The 22,222-nt window shown below is 36.2% G+C and overlaps 1 protein-coding gene across 3 annotated transcripts in view; it reads right to left on the bottom strand.

The window, feature by feature from the left end:
- Positions 1–445: 445 nt before the first annotated feature.
- LOC138330346 (G-protein coupled receptor GRL101-like) overlaps positions 446–22,222 on the bottom strand; it is an 85,132-nt gene continuing 63,355 nt past the window's right edge. For 2 of the 3 annotated variants that reach the window (XM_069277911.1, XM_069277910.1), the window contains exons 15-22: positions 18,205–18,362; positions 17,401–17,550; positions 9,500–9,616; positions 6,092–7,672; positions 5,289–5,419; positions 3,746–3,788; positions 2,713–2,939; positions 446–2,280 (exon numbers count right to left, since the gene is read on the bottom strand). In XM_069277911.1, coding sequence (XP_069134012.1) covers positions 2,158–2,280; positions 2,713–2,939; positions 3,746–3,788; positions 5,289–5,419; positions 6,092–7,672; positions 9,500–9,616; positions 17,401–17,550; positions 18,205–18,362 — 2,530 coding nt within the window. In that variant the 3' untranslated portion in view covers positions 446–2,157. The remainder of the gene's footprint in view (positions 2,281–2,712; positions 2,940–3,745; positions 3,789–5,288; positions 5,420–6,091; positions 7,673–9,499; positions 9,617–17,400; positions 17,551–18,204; positions 18,363–22,222) is intronic. The other variant, XM_069277912.1, reaches the window with a different exon arrangement.

Consider the following 22,222-nt stretch of genomic DNA (forward strand, 5'->3'; position numbering starts at 1 on the left):
AAAAAGGATGTTTGTGGCCAAATTTGGTTATATTCCATAAAGAACTCTATGACTAGTTCAGATTTAAAGGATTTATCTCTATTTCCCCTATTTGGCCCCGCCCCTCCTGCCCCCGGGGGGTCAGAGCCAAAATTTATACAAGTTCTGTTCCACCCCCCCAAAGGATGTTTGTGGCCAAATTCGGTTACAATCCATGCAGAACTCTATGACTAGTAGCGATTTAAAGGAAATGTTGACGGACAGACGGACGACGGACGCCGCGCCATGACATAAGCTCACCAGCCCTTCGGGCCAGGTGAGCTAACAAAACGTGTTTTAATTTCAATTATGACTTTAGTTGTAGTCTTGTTATTGCAAAATTCATATAATTTTGAAATAAAATTATATTTTCATAATATATTTATTTGAAAACAATTTACTTTCTCATATAAACCTATACAGTTAGAGAAAATAATAAAACATTCATCGAGTATTTGTTGTGATTCAATGTAATAGTGCTAGGAAAAAAAATGCTTTTATAAAACATGGGGAAATCGTTAGAACGATATGAATACGTACACTACCACAATTATAAAAGTAAAATACATGAAAAACAAAACCAGCGCACATGCATAGATCGGCATAGAATTATATTGACAATTTGTCAATCAATAAGGTAAGTTTACAGATTTAATTTAACAAAATAATCACTTATAAATGAATTCAAAGCTCCAATAATGTTAACTATTTCCTTATCTGTATATGTTATCGACGTAGGGTTGTACGGTACAACAACTATAAAATAAATATATTTGAAAATGCATGTATAGTTCGTCATACTGCATGTCAATAAAGGGATGACAACTTTTTTTTATATAATAATAATTAATAATATATAAAATATATAATACTTTTCAAAATAATAATTACTGATGCAGAAGGTATTACAGACTTCCAGTCTCCTTTGCATTCATTATAATTGCACTTGCTGTCCCTATTGCATGATCGTAAAGATGCTACTTAATTAAGGATATTATATTTTCTATTCTTCCTAGCTGACTGTTGTCTCCCTGATGTATCACTTTACTCAACCTTACTTTTGGCCTTCGTTTGAGCGTTCGCCCCAGTGTTCTGGGTTCTATTCTATTGCCCAGACACCATAATCTATAACAATGGTACATGTGATTTCTGCTTCTGTTTAACATTCGGCATAAAGTTAGTATAATGTGACCGGTGGGTTGAGCTAGTACTTTGTCGCTGGCAGCATGCGTCAGTAGGATATCACTATAAAAGGGCAAGAGTTCCACTATCGCAAGCAGACACAACACGGATATACCGCTCTCTCCTAAATCATCCACACAACACCATACAATGCACCCAAGGGAGACGGTCCGTAAATGGCAATGGCTGTTAATCTTATGTTTACCTTGAGTGGCTACCTTATACACCAAACTGAAGTGTAAAATAGCAATATAATTAGTTTAATTATGTTGGGTTATATATAATACGACCATATACTCACTAATGCCGATCGAATACGATATATATGTTATTGTTTGTAAAGTGATAAATATTTACATAACAGACAATCTGATTAAAATACAGATCCTTATTATCACTACGTTTGACGGAGTGGTTATAAGAATCTGTATTTTAATCATATTGCATAAAAGATTGATGTGTCAAAAGATAAAAATGAGATATTTTACAATATACATCATCAATATGGACATAACAAGTGGTCTGGCAAACAAGGGACGATAACTCTGCCTCAACTAAAACGTTAATCTCTATACATAGCCTCAGCCCTTCCCTGTAAGATGGGGTTATATAATGTTATATAAACAACTTTAGACTCAATGCTACATATCAGTTAAATATAGTACATGACCATTAATATATATATGTCCTGTGATACAAATTAAGTCACGAATAAAAAAAATTACAATGACGGTGTCTACAGTTTCACACATGTACGTATCCAACTCAGTTTGCCACAGTCAACACTGTTTGCTATGAAGTAACATTGATGATAGCATCTATACATCAATGTCTGTTGTAGAAACTGTTGTTGGTGAGCCCCAATCCCTTGTCATGGAAGTTTGACCTTCCTGAGAAGCTCCTTCATGACCTTGTCATGGAAGTTTGACCTTCCCGAGAAGCTCCTGCATGACCTTGTCATGGAAGTTTGACCTTCCTGAGGAGCTCCTTGACGACCTTACCCAGATCGTACATATCCTTTAACTGGTCAGACTCAGGATGGACGTGGTGGTCCATCAGGAAAACTGCAGCTTTCACCCGCTGTGAATAAACACGAACACGTTACATGATAATTGATGTGTTGGTAACATCACAGCTCATTATATGTTTCTATTCATAAAACAGTCACTTATCTAAAGACTCCAGTCTTTGCTGTGTTGAATTGAGAATATGCAAATGTTCGTTACAATTTGTAAAAACACATTAGTAAATGTCATTACGTCACGAAACATTAACTTTTGATTTTTTCAAGCGTACACTATAATTTCTCTCAGAAATGATGACTATTACATTATGGATATCACAAGGATGTAAACTATAATTATATCTCTTTGATCTTTATCAGACGAAACTCCGATCCAAAATGTTAACATATCAAACGGCAGTATAAACTATCGATTTATTCAAATTCTTCAATCGAGGGAAGTGTCAAATAATATTGCATATAAATAATGATAAAACGGCTGTCCTTACGTTATTTTCCACATATATTTCAATAGCATCTGCAGAAATGCTTCCATGGACGAGACCTTGTTTATGAAGGAAGGCGAGACTCCGAGACAGATGAAGGGTGATGAGGAAAGCATCCGATGTCATTAGCTCTGTCCCTGGGCTATTCAGGTAATCCTTCAGGATGGTGTTTCCTTTCTTAAAGCGAAATTTTCTAAGAACGGCCATAACCATGTTAGAGGTTTCCGTGTCTGGACAACAAGTAAAGCAATAAAAAATATAATATATTAAATTAATTGTACACGTGGACTCACCGTTCACATTCCATTAATCGTAAAACCTGTATTAAAAGTCGGCCCTCCAGGTAGGGCGTTAGAATTGTAGCTGCTTCCCCTATTGCATGATCGTAAAAGGCGACTAAATTTAGGATCTTATCTTTCTTAATGCCTCTTTTGGCCTTGAGTTGAATGTTCGCCCTAGTGAGGAAGGCTCTGAGTTCTGTCCCCTGGCCGATACACACCAAAGGCTATAAAAGTGGTAGTTTCTGCTCCTGCTTAGCGTTCAGAATACAGGGAGTGGGACGACTGGTTCGCACGTTGTCAGTATAATGTGACCGGGTGGGGCGTGTTGCTTGGTGTCTTCGGCGGCATTCTTCAGTGAAATTGCATAGTCAAAAAAGGGCAACAGTTCCACAATACAAGAAGACACAACATGGATATACCGCAGTCTTCTAAAACACTCACCTCGCACAACATAAACGCAACAAACTGCATACATGGGAGGCCGTCCTTACATGACCATAGCTGTTAATAGGACGTTAATTAATCAATCAAGCAAACAAGTATTAAAAGTTAAGTTTACAACATGTTTGTTTTGTTTATTTGTTTGATTTATTAACGTCCTATTAACAGCTATGGTCATGTAAGGACGGCCTCCCATGTATGCCTTCTGTTCTATGGGTTGATTTATATTTCCTGAAAACTATGTTAATATGGACAAGCGTTAAGTTTTAGGTGGAAGAATTATTATTAGCCAGTTACACGACCCCTCAACTTACCCGATTTTGTCCTCCTATCACTAGCTGGTAATCTGTGTCGATTCTGTAAAATGAGAAAAAATTAAAATGCGAGAAATTTGATAATGAATATCTGCTTTAATGCCATTTAAACATGGATTGTGATATCTTGAAATGAAACGCTGATCAAATTATCTACTATCTGTTTCTATGGGTACTTCTTTGAAACTCCGCGGACAGAAAACTAACAATAAATTATCATTTATTTACAAAATATAGTTTTGCTTTTGTGGTCTGATCAGTAAGTACCTCATTCCGTATAGGTGAGAATATGTGAGAAGTACAGCCAAAATAAAAACACTGGATAACTTAAGAAGTAATTGAAATTGTTAAAAGCTTTCGTAGAGTGAAAACATATTTTGTCTCAAAAAAAAGGACTGAATCAAATAATAATTTGTAAATTTCATTTTCATGATGTAAATAAATTTTCTATTATTTATTGTTTCTAAATCTCTTAACAGAGGAACAAAGGAATTGATTTATTGATTTTATAGGCCATATTGTCAGCATAGGAATGTCGGATGTGGTAGGTCAGTACAGGTAATGTTGCATTTGGTAGGTCAGTACATGGAATGTCAGATGTGGTAGGTCAGTAAAGGGAATGTCGGATGTGGTTGGTAAATATAGGTAATATCGGATGTGGTAGGTCAGTAAAGGAAATGTCGGATGTGGTGGTCAGAAAATGGAATGTCGGATGTGTAAGGTCAGTGCAGGGAATGTCGGATATGGTAGGTCAGTACAGGGAATGTCGGATGTGGTATGTCAGTGCAGGGAATGTTGGATGTGTTAGGTCAGTACAGGGAATGTCGGATGCGGAAGGTCAGTACAGGGAATGTCGGATGCGGTAGGTCAGTACAGGGAATATTGGATGTATTAGGTCAGTACAGGGAATGTCAGATGTGAAGTTCGTAACAGGAAATGTCAGATGTGAAGTTCATAACAGGGAATGTCAGATGTGGTCAATCTGATTAAAATACAGATCCTTATTATCACCGTTTTGGATAAGAGGATCTTGACAACATCTCATTAGGGGTCATGTCCATGTGACCTCTGGAAATGACCAATCAAATTGCTGCTGCCAGAATCTTGAATGCGGCTTTAAATTGTTTGATAATGCTGCCAGAAATATTTTCGTGTACGAAGTCATCTCGCCCAAATAGCACAACAAAGATAAGAAATGACGTTGTCAATTGATGTAGCAATGTGTAGAACATACATCGGATCTGAAATACATGTGTTACAAAGGTCATCCTCTATTGAACGGAGTGGTTATAAGGATCTGTATTTTCAATTAGATGGTAGGATAGTACAGGGAATGTCGGATGTGGTAGGTCATTACAAGGAATGTTGGATGTGGTGGTCAGTGCAGGGAATGTTGGATATGGTAGGTTAGAACAGGGAATTTCGGATGTGGTAGGTAAGACGAATGTTGGGATTTGTCCGCTCTTAATTTGATTTACTCTTGCTCTACCATTTTTTGTGCACTGACGTATAATGGCGGTTTATTATCTATAGAAGTGGATACCTTTCTTTGTTTCCTGATGTTCGCGAATGTGTAGAGGAGAGGATTTAGTGCCGAGTTGATTGGCAGCACCAGAACCATTATCCAGGCGTACACCTCCCCCGACAACGTACCTCCAAACCAAGTCCACACACCTACGATAGAAGTCAGATAAACATCAATTAAGACCTCTTTAAAACTAACCTGTGGGTTATACGGTCTCCCATACACACAAAATAATACCACTGTGTTCACCTCTCATAGCCAACGTCGTTACTTAGATAGTCATAAAGGGAATACATATGTTTAGATAATACAATTAGAACACTGCCAACAACGATATTTTGGCATCCGTCCCAAACATTAAGTCAGAATACCATATGCAGAATAATGTATATGGAGGTTGGTAGTCCTTATATGCCTGTAATTAAAACCAAACCATTACTATATTCTAGTCATTGTACACGAGACAATATATTGACTTGGACAGTCTCAATAGCCAAAAGAGAGAAACAAACTAAAACAATTGTGATGTCCAATACATTTAACATCTGTCAGTTAACTATACGATTATGGATCAATTAAAAGAAACATTAGCTACAACACCAGTGTTGCTAGGCGTTGTTTAGTCGATAGTTTGTCAGATTAATCCTATGGAGGACACTCCTATATCGGTGCCCTGATCAAATTTGCAACTTTGAATTGCTTTTGATGAAGTGCACACAACCGGAACATTCAGAAGTCCTATTGTTGGCCAGTGAAAACGCTTTATCTGACTGTTGAATTGAAGAAAGTATAAAACATTGAAAATGAACATTTTGACTTACCGAGAACGCCTATTGGAAACCAACAGAAGAAGTCTGTAGCTACTACTGCCGTCAGGGTCCGTGCTACAGCGATATCCCGAGCCTGTTTAGTTGTCGTGTTCCTCAATGAGCTGTGAATTTTGCTCTTTTTGTATATTACAACTTGGCAAATCGCGATCACCAGGAAAATAGTAAGATTGAGGCAGACAAAAACAGCTCTGGAATATTCAGAGCCGGGCGTGGCTGTAGCTGATAACGGAAGTGCAAGACAGACGCCAGACGTACTGTAAAATGTCCCTTTGAAGTAGTCCTTGAAGGTTAAAACTGGAAGGATTGCCAACAAGATGGAAATGACCCAGACAATAGCAGAGGTTATTACAGCAGAGTTCTTAGAAAATCTGCGTACTGAAAATGGAAATACAATGGCCAGAGTTCTGTCAAGTGTTATCAACAAAATGAGGAAAGTTGAAGCTTCGCTTGAAATGGTTGAGAAAACCCCACTAACTGTGCATAGTAAACTGTGTCTCCAGCTGTTCTCTTCCCAGACATAACGCCCTCTGTAGACCTCATCAGCAACGCCGATGCTCATCATATACATCCCCATCAGGGTGTCGGAGAAACTCAAATTTATTACGAAAATAGAGTAACTCTTTGTTAGGTTTGACCTGTCGTACTTAAATCGATAAACTAATACAAATATATTCCCAAGTAGTGCGATTATTCCAATAATCCACAGAATAATTCGCAGTAAGGATTCTCGGATAAGATCAGTGCAGGAAGAGATGTTGTCACGTGGTGCAAAACAGTTGGTATCAGTAACCGAGACAGGTTTGGCACAACAAAGTGTGAACGAGTCAACATACAGAAAGGTCAAACTAGATAAGCCTCTGAACATATGCTCATACACCTGATTTATTTGATTATTACGCAGATCCAGGGTCGTCACATCAGCTAAATTGGTAAATGTATCCTGCTGCAATGTTTGAATCTGGTTTGAGCTGAGGTTCAAGTAGATTAGACCATCGCATTCGACAAATACATTTGAAGAGAGAGTGTGAAGCCGGGATCCTGTCAGACTAAATTCTTTTAGTAAACGTAATCCTGCAAATGCATTATCTTCGATGGTGACAATGGGATTGTTATTCACAAAGAGATATTGCAAAACCAAAAGCATCGAAAATGAGTCTGTCTGTATAGTGGCGATGTCGTTATAACTAAGGTCAAGTGTTCGTAAAAATTTCAGATCTGATAATACCGAAGTGTTGCCGTCAAAAAGTGATCTGATTCGACAATGTTGCATGGAAAGAACAAACATCGCCGGAAACGCCAGGGGTAGATGTCCTGTCCAATCGGATAGATTTGCCTGAACACTCAACCTTTTGGTTGTCCTTGGAAGTTCACTAAATAATTTAGTGTTCTTGACATTGTCCTGTACACAGTGGAAAATTAGCCCTCGACAAGAACAGCTGTCCGGACAGGTGACATCACAATTTCGTTCATCGTCGGCTTGTGGACAATGGGCGACTCCGTCACAAACCTGATCTAATGGCACACAAGCTTTAGTGGTACGACATCGAAAATACCCCGGGCAAGTGAAGTTGTCTGTTAAATGAATTAAAAATAACTTATTTTACATATTATATGTTCAAATTTCTATGATGACTCACAAGAATTCGCCCTGGTAAATTACAGTCGATAACGAGTATACGATTACAATTACCTCATACCTGGCGGTAACATAGCGTAATAATTATAAATGTATGTTTACTGTAATTGTCGAGGCAACTGATAGAAGAAGACACTTACAGACATAGCCTACTGTAGCACAGTCGAATCTTCATGTAAATTATATTCTATTAGCGCGGATATAAGCGTAATTCTGTGACTCAATATCGGAAATATCATTTTAAAACTTTCAGCGCTGCACATTGATTAGTGTTTCAAAGACAGCGCGAAAACTGCTTTAATAAGACTACTACTAAAATAAGCACTTTACAGTATCTGTTTGCTTCTCTGGTAACACCTTGTCAGCTTTCAATCATTACAGCGCGCGAGTACTTCTGAAAACGATAAATACTTTCATATCCACTGTATATCCATGACGATGACTCCATGTTGAATCTAAGAAGCCCGTTACGTAATTTACTCTTTACGTCACATATCATGTGGTCACTATGACAGGAGTTCCACTTTTCTCAGAGTGAACTAATCAAGTTAACAAGTAAGTGAATCTGTAACACTGACTACAGAACGTTTATACAACTGTACAATTTAGTTTGTCATTGGTTTAAACATCAGTCTCCATATCAAGGCATCGTTTGCCAATTTGTCTGGTCACGATTGAAGTTATGATTAGTTGCACGAGTAGGTCAATTTCCATGTTGTGAATCAATTAGAACAAAATGGTAAATGGTATATCTAATGTATGTTTCTCATCTGCTTTATTTTAAACGTACTCGGAGAAAGATGAATTTTGCCATTTTTAGTACTCCAAACAAAACCCTTGCTTTTGAAGTGTCGTTTTAAATACAAATAAGTATAAACATGAGTCAAGCAGATGCTTTGACAACTACAGTAACTTTATTTCACGGGGATCTCTAGCTAACATCACGATGGCTAAAACACCAGGGTGGCCGATGTGGGTCATTATGTATTTTAAATATAATAGGACAGATTGTGATACCCCTATAAAACAGTTTCTATATACATTCTATTGAAAAAGAAAATGAACTGTTCCGTCCAAATATGAGCGGTCCAAAGAACTGTTAAAATGTGCTGTTGGACCGAAGTCACGTCACAATGGGGTATAACAAAACAGTTGCCGCCTGGGTTTTCGGGCAACAGATAATTTGCTGGATCCTCGGGCAAGTTTGTCTTCGGGTCCAACAAATCAAACAAAAACAAACAACTGTATACTAACAAATATTATTTTAATCTCGTTAAAACCAGTCTGCTTGTTTGCCTTCCTCAAACCTCATTCTGAACATAGAAATAATTTACTTAGAAGGAGATAATAATCTACTAAACGTTCCATTTGCAAATTAATTAGAAATTGATATTTAATATATTTAAACTCTACACACACACATATTCATTATAGATATAAACTTTATTTGTTTTACATTGATTATGAAACAAGTTATACAACTTATGCAAAATCACTCTCGATGACCCGGATGTAAGCGCGCGAGGGGTCTTAGTGTGGGAGGAACCGGAGTGCCCGGAGAAAACCCACGTGATCGGGCAGGTGACCCATAACCTTTTCACGTCCGTGCCGGGGATCGAACCCCGACCGTCTAGGTGAAAGGCGAGCGGCTTAACCAATACACCACCCGACCACCCGACATATTCATTTAGAGAATCAATAGAAAATATACAATTTTGTGCAGATGTTAATGATATGCCGTAGTTAATAAATTGTATACAAACCACATTGTTGCTCATCTTCGCTATTCGGACAGTGGGAAACATCATCGCACAGAAACCGTGCGGGCACACAATAGGAATTGGGACACTTCATAAAATGTTCTGGACAAGAAAACGTTTCTGAAAGTAGAGAAACATGTAGGGATAGTTTGACAAATTATTTGGTCGAACTGTTAATATTATCAAAATAGACTTTACATACATTATACAGTAAAGCACATATAACGATCACGCTTACAACGATTTTCATTTCCTGTCAAAGTTCCTATAAGATACCTGTAACATGTACATGATTTATGTTAAGATTTATTTAATAGTGCTGTTCCCCAGACATACGATATAACCGTGTTTGTTATATTTAAATATATTTATATTACTTTTTCATATATATATAGGTATTGCTTTGTATTTTGAGCAGACACAGCAGTGACCGAGTTCCAGAATATTGTTACGTGATATGTTTTGATGCAATGATAACTTAGATCTTGAATATTAAATAGTATATAAATGTCCGGATTCTAAAGCCGCTTAACGGTCTTTGTAATTAATTTCTACGTCAAATTTTCATGAAATGGTGTAAATAATGTACGTTTAATTTGACGGTTCAATAATTAGATTTTCAACTAGGTTTGGATAAAAAGTGTTTCAAGTAATAAACACTATGCTAAGATGTATAAGCCTTCCTGTCTGCCTCTACAATATCACCGACAACATACACCGTCATCGCGTTAGTACCATAAACTCACAAAACAAAAATGAAATGTTAAAATACGAAGTCGGAATATAAAATCCATGGGCAACTAAAATCACGAAATGAATATATAGAAATTAATGAAAAAACAAAATCACAAAATAACACAATAACACCTACATATTAATGCTCAAATGTTCAAATGGGAAAACGTTCGCCATTATGATAATATCAAACATTTATAGGTATTACTATACAGTGTACTACCTTTATAGCCGGATCATTTGTAACGTTAATCGATTTAAATTTGTTATTAAGTTTTCGAGAATATTGATGATATTCAATCGCTTTAAAAAGAGGTAAAAACAAGGGGCTTTTAGACTGACGGCATCCTCGATACTCCAGAGGTTACTATTACTGACGTTATATCCATCCTTGGACTATCTCATATTACAACTGGAGGCAAGATAAGACATCAGTAATTTGGTCCTTTGATGTACAAACGAATAACAGTACTCTGGTTGACTGTGTGCTTTTGAAGTTGGGCGTTTCTCTTTCTGTAATCTTTAATGAAGGTCTGTGTATGAATGCGATTGATTTTTTTCTCCTGAACTGTCTCCAGTTTTACTGTGAGATAGTCCAGTTGATATTACGTCAGTAATATCAACCCTGGAGCTTCGAGAATGGGAAATTGTTGACTATATGATTACTGAGACAGATTTTACGTATTAGGAACAAGAGGCCCATGGGTCTTAACGGTCACCTGAGTTCGGATACAGAATGAAACAAAGACATATAAACACTATATATTGGCCCATCAGGCCCTTGGAGTCAGTCAGTGATTTTATAAATTTGACTTTTTTAACTATTACAATTATTGTGTTCCATCAAATCTGTGATTTCAGAGGAATTTTTTTGGAATTTTAGCCATTTTGACCCGTTTTTGCCTGGCCCCTGGGCGTTGGACAGGACCGATATGAATATGACGTTAAAATGCTATTTAAGGTTAGTAATTCTAACCCAGTTTGACTAATTTCCTATGAAAACTAAGCAAATAACAGGGAACTGTCGCTTATGACGTACAGAAGGGCAGTACGAACTCAGACGCGATTGAAATATATCCACCTCCAACAGGCTATAGTTCAGCCAAACCAGTTTTTATTAAAGAAACTGACGTTTTCGGTATACAAAACACTACCAACAATAAACAATGGTTAAACAACATAGAAGTGTACCAGAGTCTCGCTCAGGTTATCTTCCCGGACCATTTGAGTGGTATTCAAAGAATTGGTGATGTGTGACGCATATATGTTGATAATTTGGGTGATCGTGTAACCCTACTTTCACAAGGCGTGGCGATTAGAGGTAAACACGTGACTTTACTACCAGATAACCCCCATCGTCCAAAATATGACCCCCTGACAACAACAAGAATAAAGGTATCTAACATTCCCCTCTCAGTTGATGACAGGGTTATTAAAAGAGCATTGGAAGGTAAAGGCTGTACAATAATTGAAATGTACAGAGAAAAACTCCAAATAGACAACAAACTTACCAACTGTGATACGGGTGGTCGCGTTGTCATAACACAGAAATTGACAACGTATCTCCCGAAATCAATCAAAGTCGGCACAAGGTATTATGGTGCTATTTGGTACTATGGCTAGCACCATAATACAACCAACCCAAGCATGACACAAACAAGAGCGTGCACAAAGTCGAACAAGAAGGAAATAGAATGTTAGAATGTACAAACGACTGGGTATGTAACAGATGTAATGGAACTGGTCACAAACAAATGGACTGTTCCCACACGACTCAGAAAGATGAGGTGAATGAGGAGGTAAAGAAAAAAGAAGAGGAAGAAAAATCTGAAGAAGAAGATGAGCAAACGGAAGAGAAGGGATATGAGAAGAAAAAGAAAGAACGAAGGGCGAGAGACGCAAAAAAAAATCCAGCTAAGGACTCTGAAATGGACACTTCAACACAAAAATCTTTGAAAAAATTCGGTATCATGAGATAAATGAATCCTAAGACTCCTGTTAAATCAAGGGATCGGAGCAAATCAAAGCAAAGATCTCCACCCACTCCTCAAAATCAGGGGGAAGGGAAAAAAGCAAAAAAAAATATCTTGAATATATAATGTAACTAAATGGTATAAATGGTAACGACTAAAATAATATCCTTGAATACGCAAGGATTAAGAGACCGGGAGAAAAGATAAAGATGTTATGAATGGTTTAAAAACCAAAAATTTCATATTGCTTTTCTTCAAGAAACGCATTTCAATGATGAATTATACAATACGATTCACGGAGAATTACATGAGTATGGATGTAGCAGCTATAAGTTATGGTAGTAGTAAAAGTTGTGGAGTTTCTATCTTAGTTAAAAAATCGCTACACAACAATATTGTAAATTGTAAAGTTTCAAATGAAGGAAGATATGTCTTAATGAATATGGAAAATGATAAAACAATAATTACTCTATGCTTTATCACCTAGCGACGAGAAAAACCGAAACTAGTATTTCAAAAAATTTAATACAGAAAAAGAAAACTTCAAAATGGGATTAGTAATATTAGCAGGGGATTTCAATGAAATTCTTAACGAAAAAGACAGAAAAAGCAACGCAGTAAGTTTCAAAACAAGAACTACTTAATTATGGATTAAAACAAATAAGGCATGCGTACAAATTGATAGACATCTGGAGAGAAAGAAATAGACAAAAAATATCAATACACATTGAGACGAAACAAATATTTAGCTAGTAGAATTGATTACTTTTTGATAAATGAAGAAATTTCAACTTTTGTAAAACAAGTAGATATTAGACCCGCCCAAATTAAATCACCAAGATATCAATGAAGTCACTGCTAGAGCAAAATAATGTAGCTGGTCAAGGAGTCTGGTAAATGAACAATAGCATTTTGAAAAACAAAGAATACAAGAGAAGTATAAACAATTTTATTGAAGAAACACTAGAAAGAAGATAGCGTTTTGTAAAACAAAGAATACAAGAAAAGTATGTGCAATTGTATTGAAGAAAACAATAGAAGAAAGTAGTAAAGCAGGCTTCAACAAAAGACAAACTTGGGACTACTGCAAAGCTACGATAAAAAGATAACAATAAAATTTTGCAAAAACAGTAACGATGAAAACAGATCCAAAATAGACCAGATAGAAGATAATTTAGCACACATATACAACAAAAATTAAATTTCTACTACAGAAGAACGAGATATGGAGGTTTTAGAAAAAAGCTAGAACTGTTGTATGAAGAAAAGGCACGAGAGGCACAGGTTAGGGCGCGAGATAATTGGCTAGATTAGGGCGAAAGAAAAACAAAATATTTCTTAAGTCTTGAAAAACAAAGGCAGACAACAAGAGTGATTAGAAGTAGTAGAGGTAAAAAGGGAAATGTTTTAACGGAGTCTAGTGATATTTTAAGATCTATACATAATTTCTATACTAAATTATACATGTCTTTAAATCTTAATAAAACTCAGATCGATGAATATGTGCACAACACAGATGTAGGTGCTAAGTTATCAGAAAGTGAAAGTAGATCATGTGAAGGATACATTACGTACGAGAAACGCACCAAAGCTATTTGTAAAATGAAATTAAATAAAAGTTCAGGAACTGATGGCCTATCTGTTGAATTCTATAGATGTTTTTGGGATAAGATTGGTAAACTGGTAACAGAATCCTTAAATGAAGGGTATGAAGATCAAGAGCTAAGCGAATCACAAAAAAATTGGGCTAATTTCACTAATTTATAAAAAAGAATAAAGCTTTAAATCTTGAAAATTGGAGACCTATTTCCTTATTAAATATAGATTATAAAATTGCTGCATTTGTTATGGCTACACGACCGAAAGAAGTAATGCCAAATATCATCCACACAGATCAAGAGGGTTATTTGAAAAAATAGGTTTATTGGGTATTATATTAACCAAATTCATACATTATTCAGAAAAAATTAATATAGATGCATGTATTTATTCTCTTTCTTGATTTTGCTAAAGCTTTTGATACAATAGAAAGGGATTTCATGTTTCCTTTTCCTTCAAAATTTGGGTTTGGGATTTCATTCATTAATTGGTTTAAGACTTTTTATTCAAACATTATGGACTGTGTCAAAAACAATAATTGGATTACAGAAAATTTTGAAATAACTAGAGGTATCAGACAAGGCTGTCAATTATCATGTCTTTTTGTTATAGCAGTAGAAGTGATGGCTTGCAGAATCAGAAATGATATTGAAATATCAGGGCAAAATAACCAGAAAAACAGATTAAAATTGCACAATTAGCTGATGATACAACACTATTTTTAAAATATCTTGATATACCTAAAGCTTTAAAAATAATACAAGAATTTGGAGATGTTTCTGGTTTAAAACTGAATAAAGGAAAAACAGAAGGGTTATGGCTGGGATCTAATAAAAACAAACGCAAATCACATGAAGGTACAAGAGGCCCAGAGGGCCTGTATCGCTCACCTGTTTTTTTGTTAGTAATTATCACAAGACTCTGACAATTAGAAAAATAAGCAAAATTGACTCCCAAAGTTTAATTTTGAATCACAACCATACGATGATGCTATTGATACCATACAAATATGCTATCCAATACATAGGTTCAGAGACAGAGTAAATTATATGAAAATAGTAGCCTAATTGACCTTTTTGACCTCGCATATATTGCCGTTTAAGGCCAGGGGGTAAGCCCTATCATTTGTACAATTTCAAATCCCAACCCTATAAGGATGCTACCATTGCATTATAAGTGCTCTTCCATTCTTAGTTGCAGAGAAGAAGTCGTTTATATGGAAATAGCTAAATTGACCCCTTTTGACCCCACCCTTCAGGCCCCCGGGGGGTCAGCCCCATCACTTGCAAAATTTTGAATCCAAACCCTATAAGGATGTAACCATTGCATTATGAGCGCAATCCCATATTAAGTTGCAGAGAAAAAGTCATTTATATGGAAATTGACCACTTTTGACACCGCCCCTCAGGTCCCCGGGGGTCAGCCCTATCATTTGCTCAATTTGGAATCCCCAGCCTACAAGGATGCTACCATTGCATGATGGGTGCTATACCATGCTTAGTTGCAGAGAAGAAGTCATTTATATGGAAATAGCCAAATTGACCCCTTTTGACCCCGCTCCTCAGGCTTCGGGGGGGGGGGGGGGGGTCCAGCCCTATCACTTGCACAATTTTGAATCCCAACACTATAAGGATGCTACCATTGCATTATGGGTGCTATACCATGCTTAGTGTCAGAGAAGAAGTCGTTTATATGGAAATAGCCAAATTGACCCCTTTTGACCCCGCCCCTCAGGCCCCCGGGGGGTCAGCCCCATCATTTGTACAATTTTGAATCCCCACCCTATAAGGATGCTACCATTGCATTATGGGTGCTATCCCATGCTTGGTTTCAGAGAAGAAGTCGTTTATATGGAAATAGCCAAATTGACCCCTTTTGACCCCGTCCCTCAGGCCCCCCGGGGGTCAGCCCCATCATTTGTACAATTTTGAATCCCCACCCTATAACGATACTACAATTGCATTATGAGTGATATATAATGCTAAGTTTCAGAGAAGAAGTCGTTTATATGGAAATAGCTAAATTGACCCCATTTGACCCCACCCCTCAGGCCCCCCGGGGGTCAGCCCCATCATTTGTACAATTTTGAATCCCCAGCCTATAAGGATTCTACCATTGCATTATGGGTACTATCCCATGCTTGGTTTCAGAGAAGAGGTTGTTTATATGGAAATAGCCAAATTGACCCCTTTTGGCCCCGCCCCTCAGGCCCCCGGGGGTCAGCCCCATCATTTGTACAATTTTCAGTTAGTAGCCCAAAAGGATGCTACCAGTCAAATTTTTGTTGAAATCCGACCAGCGGTTATGGAGAAGTCGATTGTTGTCGGACGATGGACGCCGGACGCTGCGGTATCCCATAAGCTCACCTCGGTCCTTTGGACCAGGTGAGCTAATAAAATGGACGCGAGGCGAAGTAAAATCATTAGGGGTCTACTTTGGAACGAATAAAAAAGTATATAATAACTTAAATTGGGAAGGAAAGAAAACATCAATCGATGCATTTAGAAAAATTGGAAAAAAAGAAAACTAACAATTCTGGGCAGAGTTTTGATAGTAAATTCGCTTGTTATACCAAAGTTAACTTTCCTCGCTAGCACACAATCAATTACAAAAGAACAAATATATGGCATGAAAAGAGGAAAAAAGTAAAGAGAAACATCGTGATTGTAAACTATGAGCATGGAGGACTCAAGGTTAGATATATAGAATCCCATATAGATATGTTAAGACTAAGTTGGATAAAGAGATTAAACGATAGAAATTCCGCTAATTGGAAATTATTACCAAAATTAATGTATGAAGAATATGGAAAAGATCTTTTAATTTTCAAAATGAATTTAGGAGACTTAAAAAAATATATCTGGCATTAAAATTTGTATCTCGGAGTTTTATTTTGATATATTAGAAGCGTGGGTAAAAATTAAACCTACAACTGTAATTAAAAATGGGTATATTGATATACGTAAATCATTACTATGGGGAAATAAAGACATTCAACTCAAAAAATCGTTGATTAATAAATCGTCGTCAGATAGTGATATACTTTTTATAGATGATATATTGAATGAACGAGGTGAAATTGATGAAGAGATTCTATACACTATAATAAATTAGACAATAAAAGAGATTGGATTTTTGAAACACTGAAAATAAAGGAAGCAAGCAGTTCCAAAGCAATGGCAGGATATTTTATAGAGTGATGAATCATGTAAAACAAAAGTTAGAAAATATATAGGCATAAAATTATACATAAATAAAACTATTTAAAGCAAATGCCTTGAAGATTGCAATAACACAGATTTTGTTAGAACCACCCAATGGATTGGCTTTACTGTATTATGTAGTTTACATACGATGGCTCAAAGAACCAATACTACTGAAAATATCATATAACCAATGCATACATTGATAGCAAAACTAGCTAAGCATTCAGATGTTACATTGCAAATGTTAGCACAAGCGTCATACATAGGACTGAGATAATATGACAATAGCAGTTGTCATATAAGGAAACACAATTTATATTATTCCAGAAATAAACTGAAGTCCAGAAATTATCACGTGTTTAAGAGTGCAGGTTGTCGACCCCATATTTACCACAGTTTTGTAGATGTGTCAGGTCCCGACAAGCTGTGGGCTCACCAGCGGTATCAAACTCCATCAAACAGATTTGATGTGGGTAGTAACTCATTCCGTTCTCACAAAGAAGTTGTGGCTCTAAATATTTTGGATCGACGAAATCTTCATCTATAAATAAACATTTTGACCCTTTTCAATCGTAAACTACCTGGTAAGCACATTATTAAACACATGTTCATTTCCATTCCAATCTAATTTGGCTCAGCTGTCAATACATATAACTCGTGTATACACTAAAATGCAACTGAAAATTAAGACTAAGATTTATATTAACAATATAACCGGTTTGTTAACGTGGAGATTTGCAATAATCGTAATATATATATGTCATTAATCATTATATCTTTATTTACTAAATAATCAACTATCAACTTTTCTATGTATAACCGCGCGTGTTAAGATGTATTGCTATATCATATCTCGAAGGAGATTAAATGTAATATGAATTCCGAAACTAACTATTCCATCAGTCATATATAATAGTTTATATTGCGATTTAAATTTTGTATGACATAACTATAAACACAATTTAAAAACAATAATTTTATTTTTATATTTTAAATTACCCTTGTCTATTCATTCAAGAATCAGCAAGCTACTGTAAAAGAAGCCACAGGTATAACTTAACACCATGCATAGGAGCAAATGTTATGAATTTAATTTGCATTTGTAACACACAAACAATTGTAATTCTTAACTTGTTTATTATTCACATGATATAGTTACTCCTATGTAAATTAAGGTTTGGTGTTCTCTAGTAACCTTCTATGCAGGAAGGTGGCCCAATATGCATTACAACAGCATGATCGTAGTTTCGCTTGGCTACCCATCGGATTGGAACGTCCTCTCCTGTGACGACAGTCGTCCACTCGTCGCAGTCCAAATGACTGACTCCCGAAAGTGATGTTAGATAGACACAACTTTAATGCAAAGGTAATGTACAGAATATCATTAAAACTTTCTGAAAAGATTCTGCTGCTTATAAGAAGAGTTGTGTCAAGCTTAATCATTTAACAGTTAAGGTGAGGAAGAAAACAGTGTTTTGCCGCTTGGATAGGTCAGTTATTTTTTAACTTATTGTGAAAATGAATAAAAAAAACAATTAAACTAATCTCCCCATGTCTGTTCCGTTTTCTGAGGTCATGGGGTTGTTCTCCGGAGGCTTAAGTCCCATTTTGGCCAAATCATGCACTTTGTGATACAAGTGTGAAATTTGTTACACCATTACTATGACCTTGTACAAGGTATTTGAGAACGGTCCCCAAGCGGATCTTGCTGCTGACGGCCTTGGCGGCCATTTTGTAAAGGGCCGCCATAAAATATTTAAAGTTTAATAACTTGAAAACTAAACGATGTCGAATCCTGAATTTTGTTATATACCTATAAAACTAAAACCTAATTGATATAGAATCCTAATGTTTGTTAATTATCTCCATTTTCAGGGTTACAAAAAAGAATATAAATATGAACATTACTAATTGGTAAAGGCTGTTGCCAGCCATCTTGTGTATGAAAATGGCCGCCGTTGATAGAATCCAAATGTAATATAACGATAGGTAATTGCTATAGAATCCTATTTTTTCTACTAAACCTATATGTTTAGAGATACTCAATGCAGGAATAGGAGTGACCTGCCCCTGAGGAGATAGATAAGCGATGGTAAGAGCTCCAATGTTTTCGGTCTATCATTTTTAAAAGCAGCTGGTGCATTTGGTGAGGTATATAGTAATTTCTTTCATACCTACGGGTGTAATACTGGCTGGTCTAGGGCAATACACTCATGCCGCCTGAGGCTGTATTGCATGGCTACCCATGCAATAAAGCTTCATGACGTCACGGCGTCAACAAAATTTCGATTTCCTTGGTAAAATTTTAACTTTTTTTTCACAAATATGACTGGTTTTACTATAAAAGATGCAAACAACGGAATTTGTGTTGAAAATATCACGCAACTTTTCATGTATGGAAAATAGACTTCCAGTCGTGGATTTCTTCTAATTTATTTCAAAATGGCGGCATATTATAGTTGTAAAATTGAAATACAATTTCGAGGTATGAAAGAAAAATACCCTTTCATAAGTGGATATGAAGGATAGGGATATCCTACCCTCGAGATCAGAAAATGTTGCAAAACCCTCGGCAATTTTGTGACCCTCGGGTAGAATATCCCTATCCTTCATATCCACATATGAAAGAGTCATATAGTATTCAGGTACATCTACTGTTATTCGCCTCTATTTGACATTTCCATTACATCACCTCACTGTCAGTAGTCACTATATCCCACCATGTTGCGCTGTTAGCGCTCAGTCAGCCTTAACAACATCAACGCAGTGTGTACCGACAATATTCCTGAATACCTCGCCGCGTATGTAATTCACGTGAACATATTAGCATTATGGAACTTCAGCGAGATCGATCGGTGCATTTTTTCTTCAGGGGATACAACATGAGGATGTGTGAAATGGTATTGAAAAGCTGAAAATAACTGACCAAATAAACGCAATACAGATAACCGAGATAACCGTGTATAACGTGTTTAAACAATCACAAAAATAAACGTTATTGATCAACGGTGTAGAGAAGACGGAAACAAATGTTACAATCAAGATATATGATGATGATTTAAATACATGGAATGATTCTACCAGTTCCAGAATTTCAGAAGATTTTTGAAGCTTTAGCCTATTTGACCCCTATTGGCCCTGCCTTTATGGCCCCTGGGGGTCATTCATGGAAAATTTGTTAATAAGATTTAATAGCCATTCCATAGGGATAATTCTGACAACATTTGACTAATTTGAGTAATTTCCTTTTACAAATGACCAAGTAATGCTCAAAAATTGTGTTTCCCCTACATAAACTATTTGTAAACTTCACCCCCTCCCCATGGAAAACCAGAGAACCCAGGGTCATATAATTCACAATTTTTGTAGAGGGCTTTGAGACCTTTCTATTTATGAAAAGTATTTGATTCTACCACATCTGCGAATGGAGCAGAATATTGTTTAGTCATTTTTACCCCTTTTGGCCCCTCCCACAGTCCCCTGGGAGGTGGGGTCATATAATTCACAATTTTGATTGGCCTTATGTCTTCGAAGGTATGTGCAAAATTTCTTGAGATCACTTTTGCAGTTTTGGAGAAGTAGAAAATGTAAAATTGTCTAGTGGTACGGCAGTTACCATGGCGTGTGACTGTCACTTGAGACTTCGTCTCAGATGACCTAAAAACGGTAATAATAGACAATATCGGTCTGGCTCAACAAGAATTCCATTTATATAATTTGACAATTATTTTAATTGTATTTAGCATTATGCCTAAATTACCTAGAATAACTATCATGTAAAAGTCTGGGCAGCGGTGGCCAAGTGGTTAAGATGTCCCGACATATTACCACAAGCCTTGCTCCACCTCTGGGTTAGAATTAAATAAGTTATTTCATATCCTATTTTATCGGTCTGGCTAAACAAGAGATCCGTTACAATTACATACATTTCTATATTTTGGTTATTCTTTTAATTGTATTTAGCATTGTGCTAGAAAATGAACAAATGGGCAAATTACCTCCCTTTATTCAATCCCGGTGAAAACTTTTTATGTACACATGTAAAGAATGAAGTATTTAATTAAAAGCAAACCCTTTCAAAGTCAGCTGTCATTTTCAAACCCTTTGCAGCTCACAGCAGATATTGTCTATCAGATGGCACATGCCATAATGTATAATTATGCTACTGTACTGAACAATGTTCGAGGTGGGGATGGTTAGGTGTCCATCTTTCTAAATTTGTTCTTTCTTCTCTCGAACATGACATTTTCAAGACCATTTCCGAGCGCTGACTGTTGATTAATGTTTTCCATTCTGTAGGAATTCTACTATACATCCTAAGTCGAAACATATAATGATATATATTGTAATTGGATTACCTGATACAGCTGTAGGATATGAAAACCAATTAACGAAATTGTTGGTTCATAAGAAACAGAAATGAACCTCATTGATACGTTGGTACTTTTGTTTAATTTATATGTTTTATTATTTAGCCTTTATTATGTATGAATAGATGTAAAGCAAACAGATATGATATTGATGACGTTACCTAGTATTCAAAGTAAGTAATGTGTCAAGGTGTTATTTATTACACATAAAAAAGTATGAAAGGCAAATCATATTTAAATGTACAATACCCTAACCAAAATGGCTTAACTTTTTTAAAATTTCAACTGTATGATGAGAGATATATGATTTAATCCCAAAACTTATTAATTTAGTAAAAAATTGTGTGTTCCGGAGTTGACCGAACCGAGAAATTTGGCTACTCAAACAATATTTTTAGACAAATTAGAGAACATTTTTTAAAAACATTTTTTTAATATAAAAAAAAAATGTCAAAAAAAATCCATGAAAAATAAAAATGGTATTTGAAATGCTCGATATCGAAGAGGCGGGTTGAGTGTTTGGTATTCATTATATTTAATTTCAAAAACCTGTGCAACTATGATCTTACTCTGATCTCACCACGGTAATATCGGTGCTTTTTGTGACTGCAGACGAAAACGGATACATAAATATGGTTTAACTATACTAGCCTAGTAGTAGATAGCAATATAATCATATAATCAATCATTATAGGGGAATCATTTTCCAACGGAACCTGTCTCAGAGTCTGTACAATAATTTAGACTGTCAGTTTACGAGTAGTTTTCAATCCAATAGCCTAACGCTTGATTCAGTCGCTGTAATGATCAGACTCGATAGTCTACTGCAGTAGGCATACGAAA

This window comes from Argopecten irradians, chromosome 8, assembly GCF_041381155.1.
Source record: "Argopecten irradians isolate NY chromosome 8, Ai_NY, whole genome shotgun sequence".
Classification (NCBI taxonomy): Eukaryota; Metazoa; Mollusca; class Bivalvia; order Pectinida; family Pectinidae; genus Argopecten; species Argopecten irradians.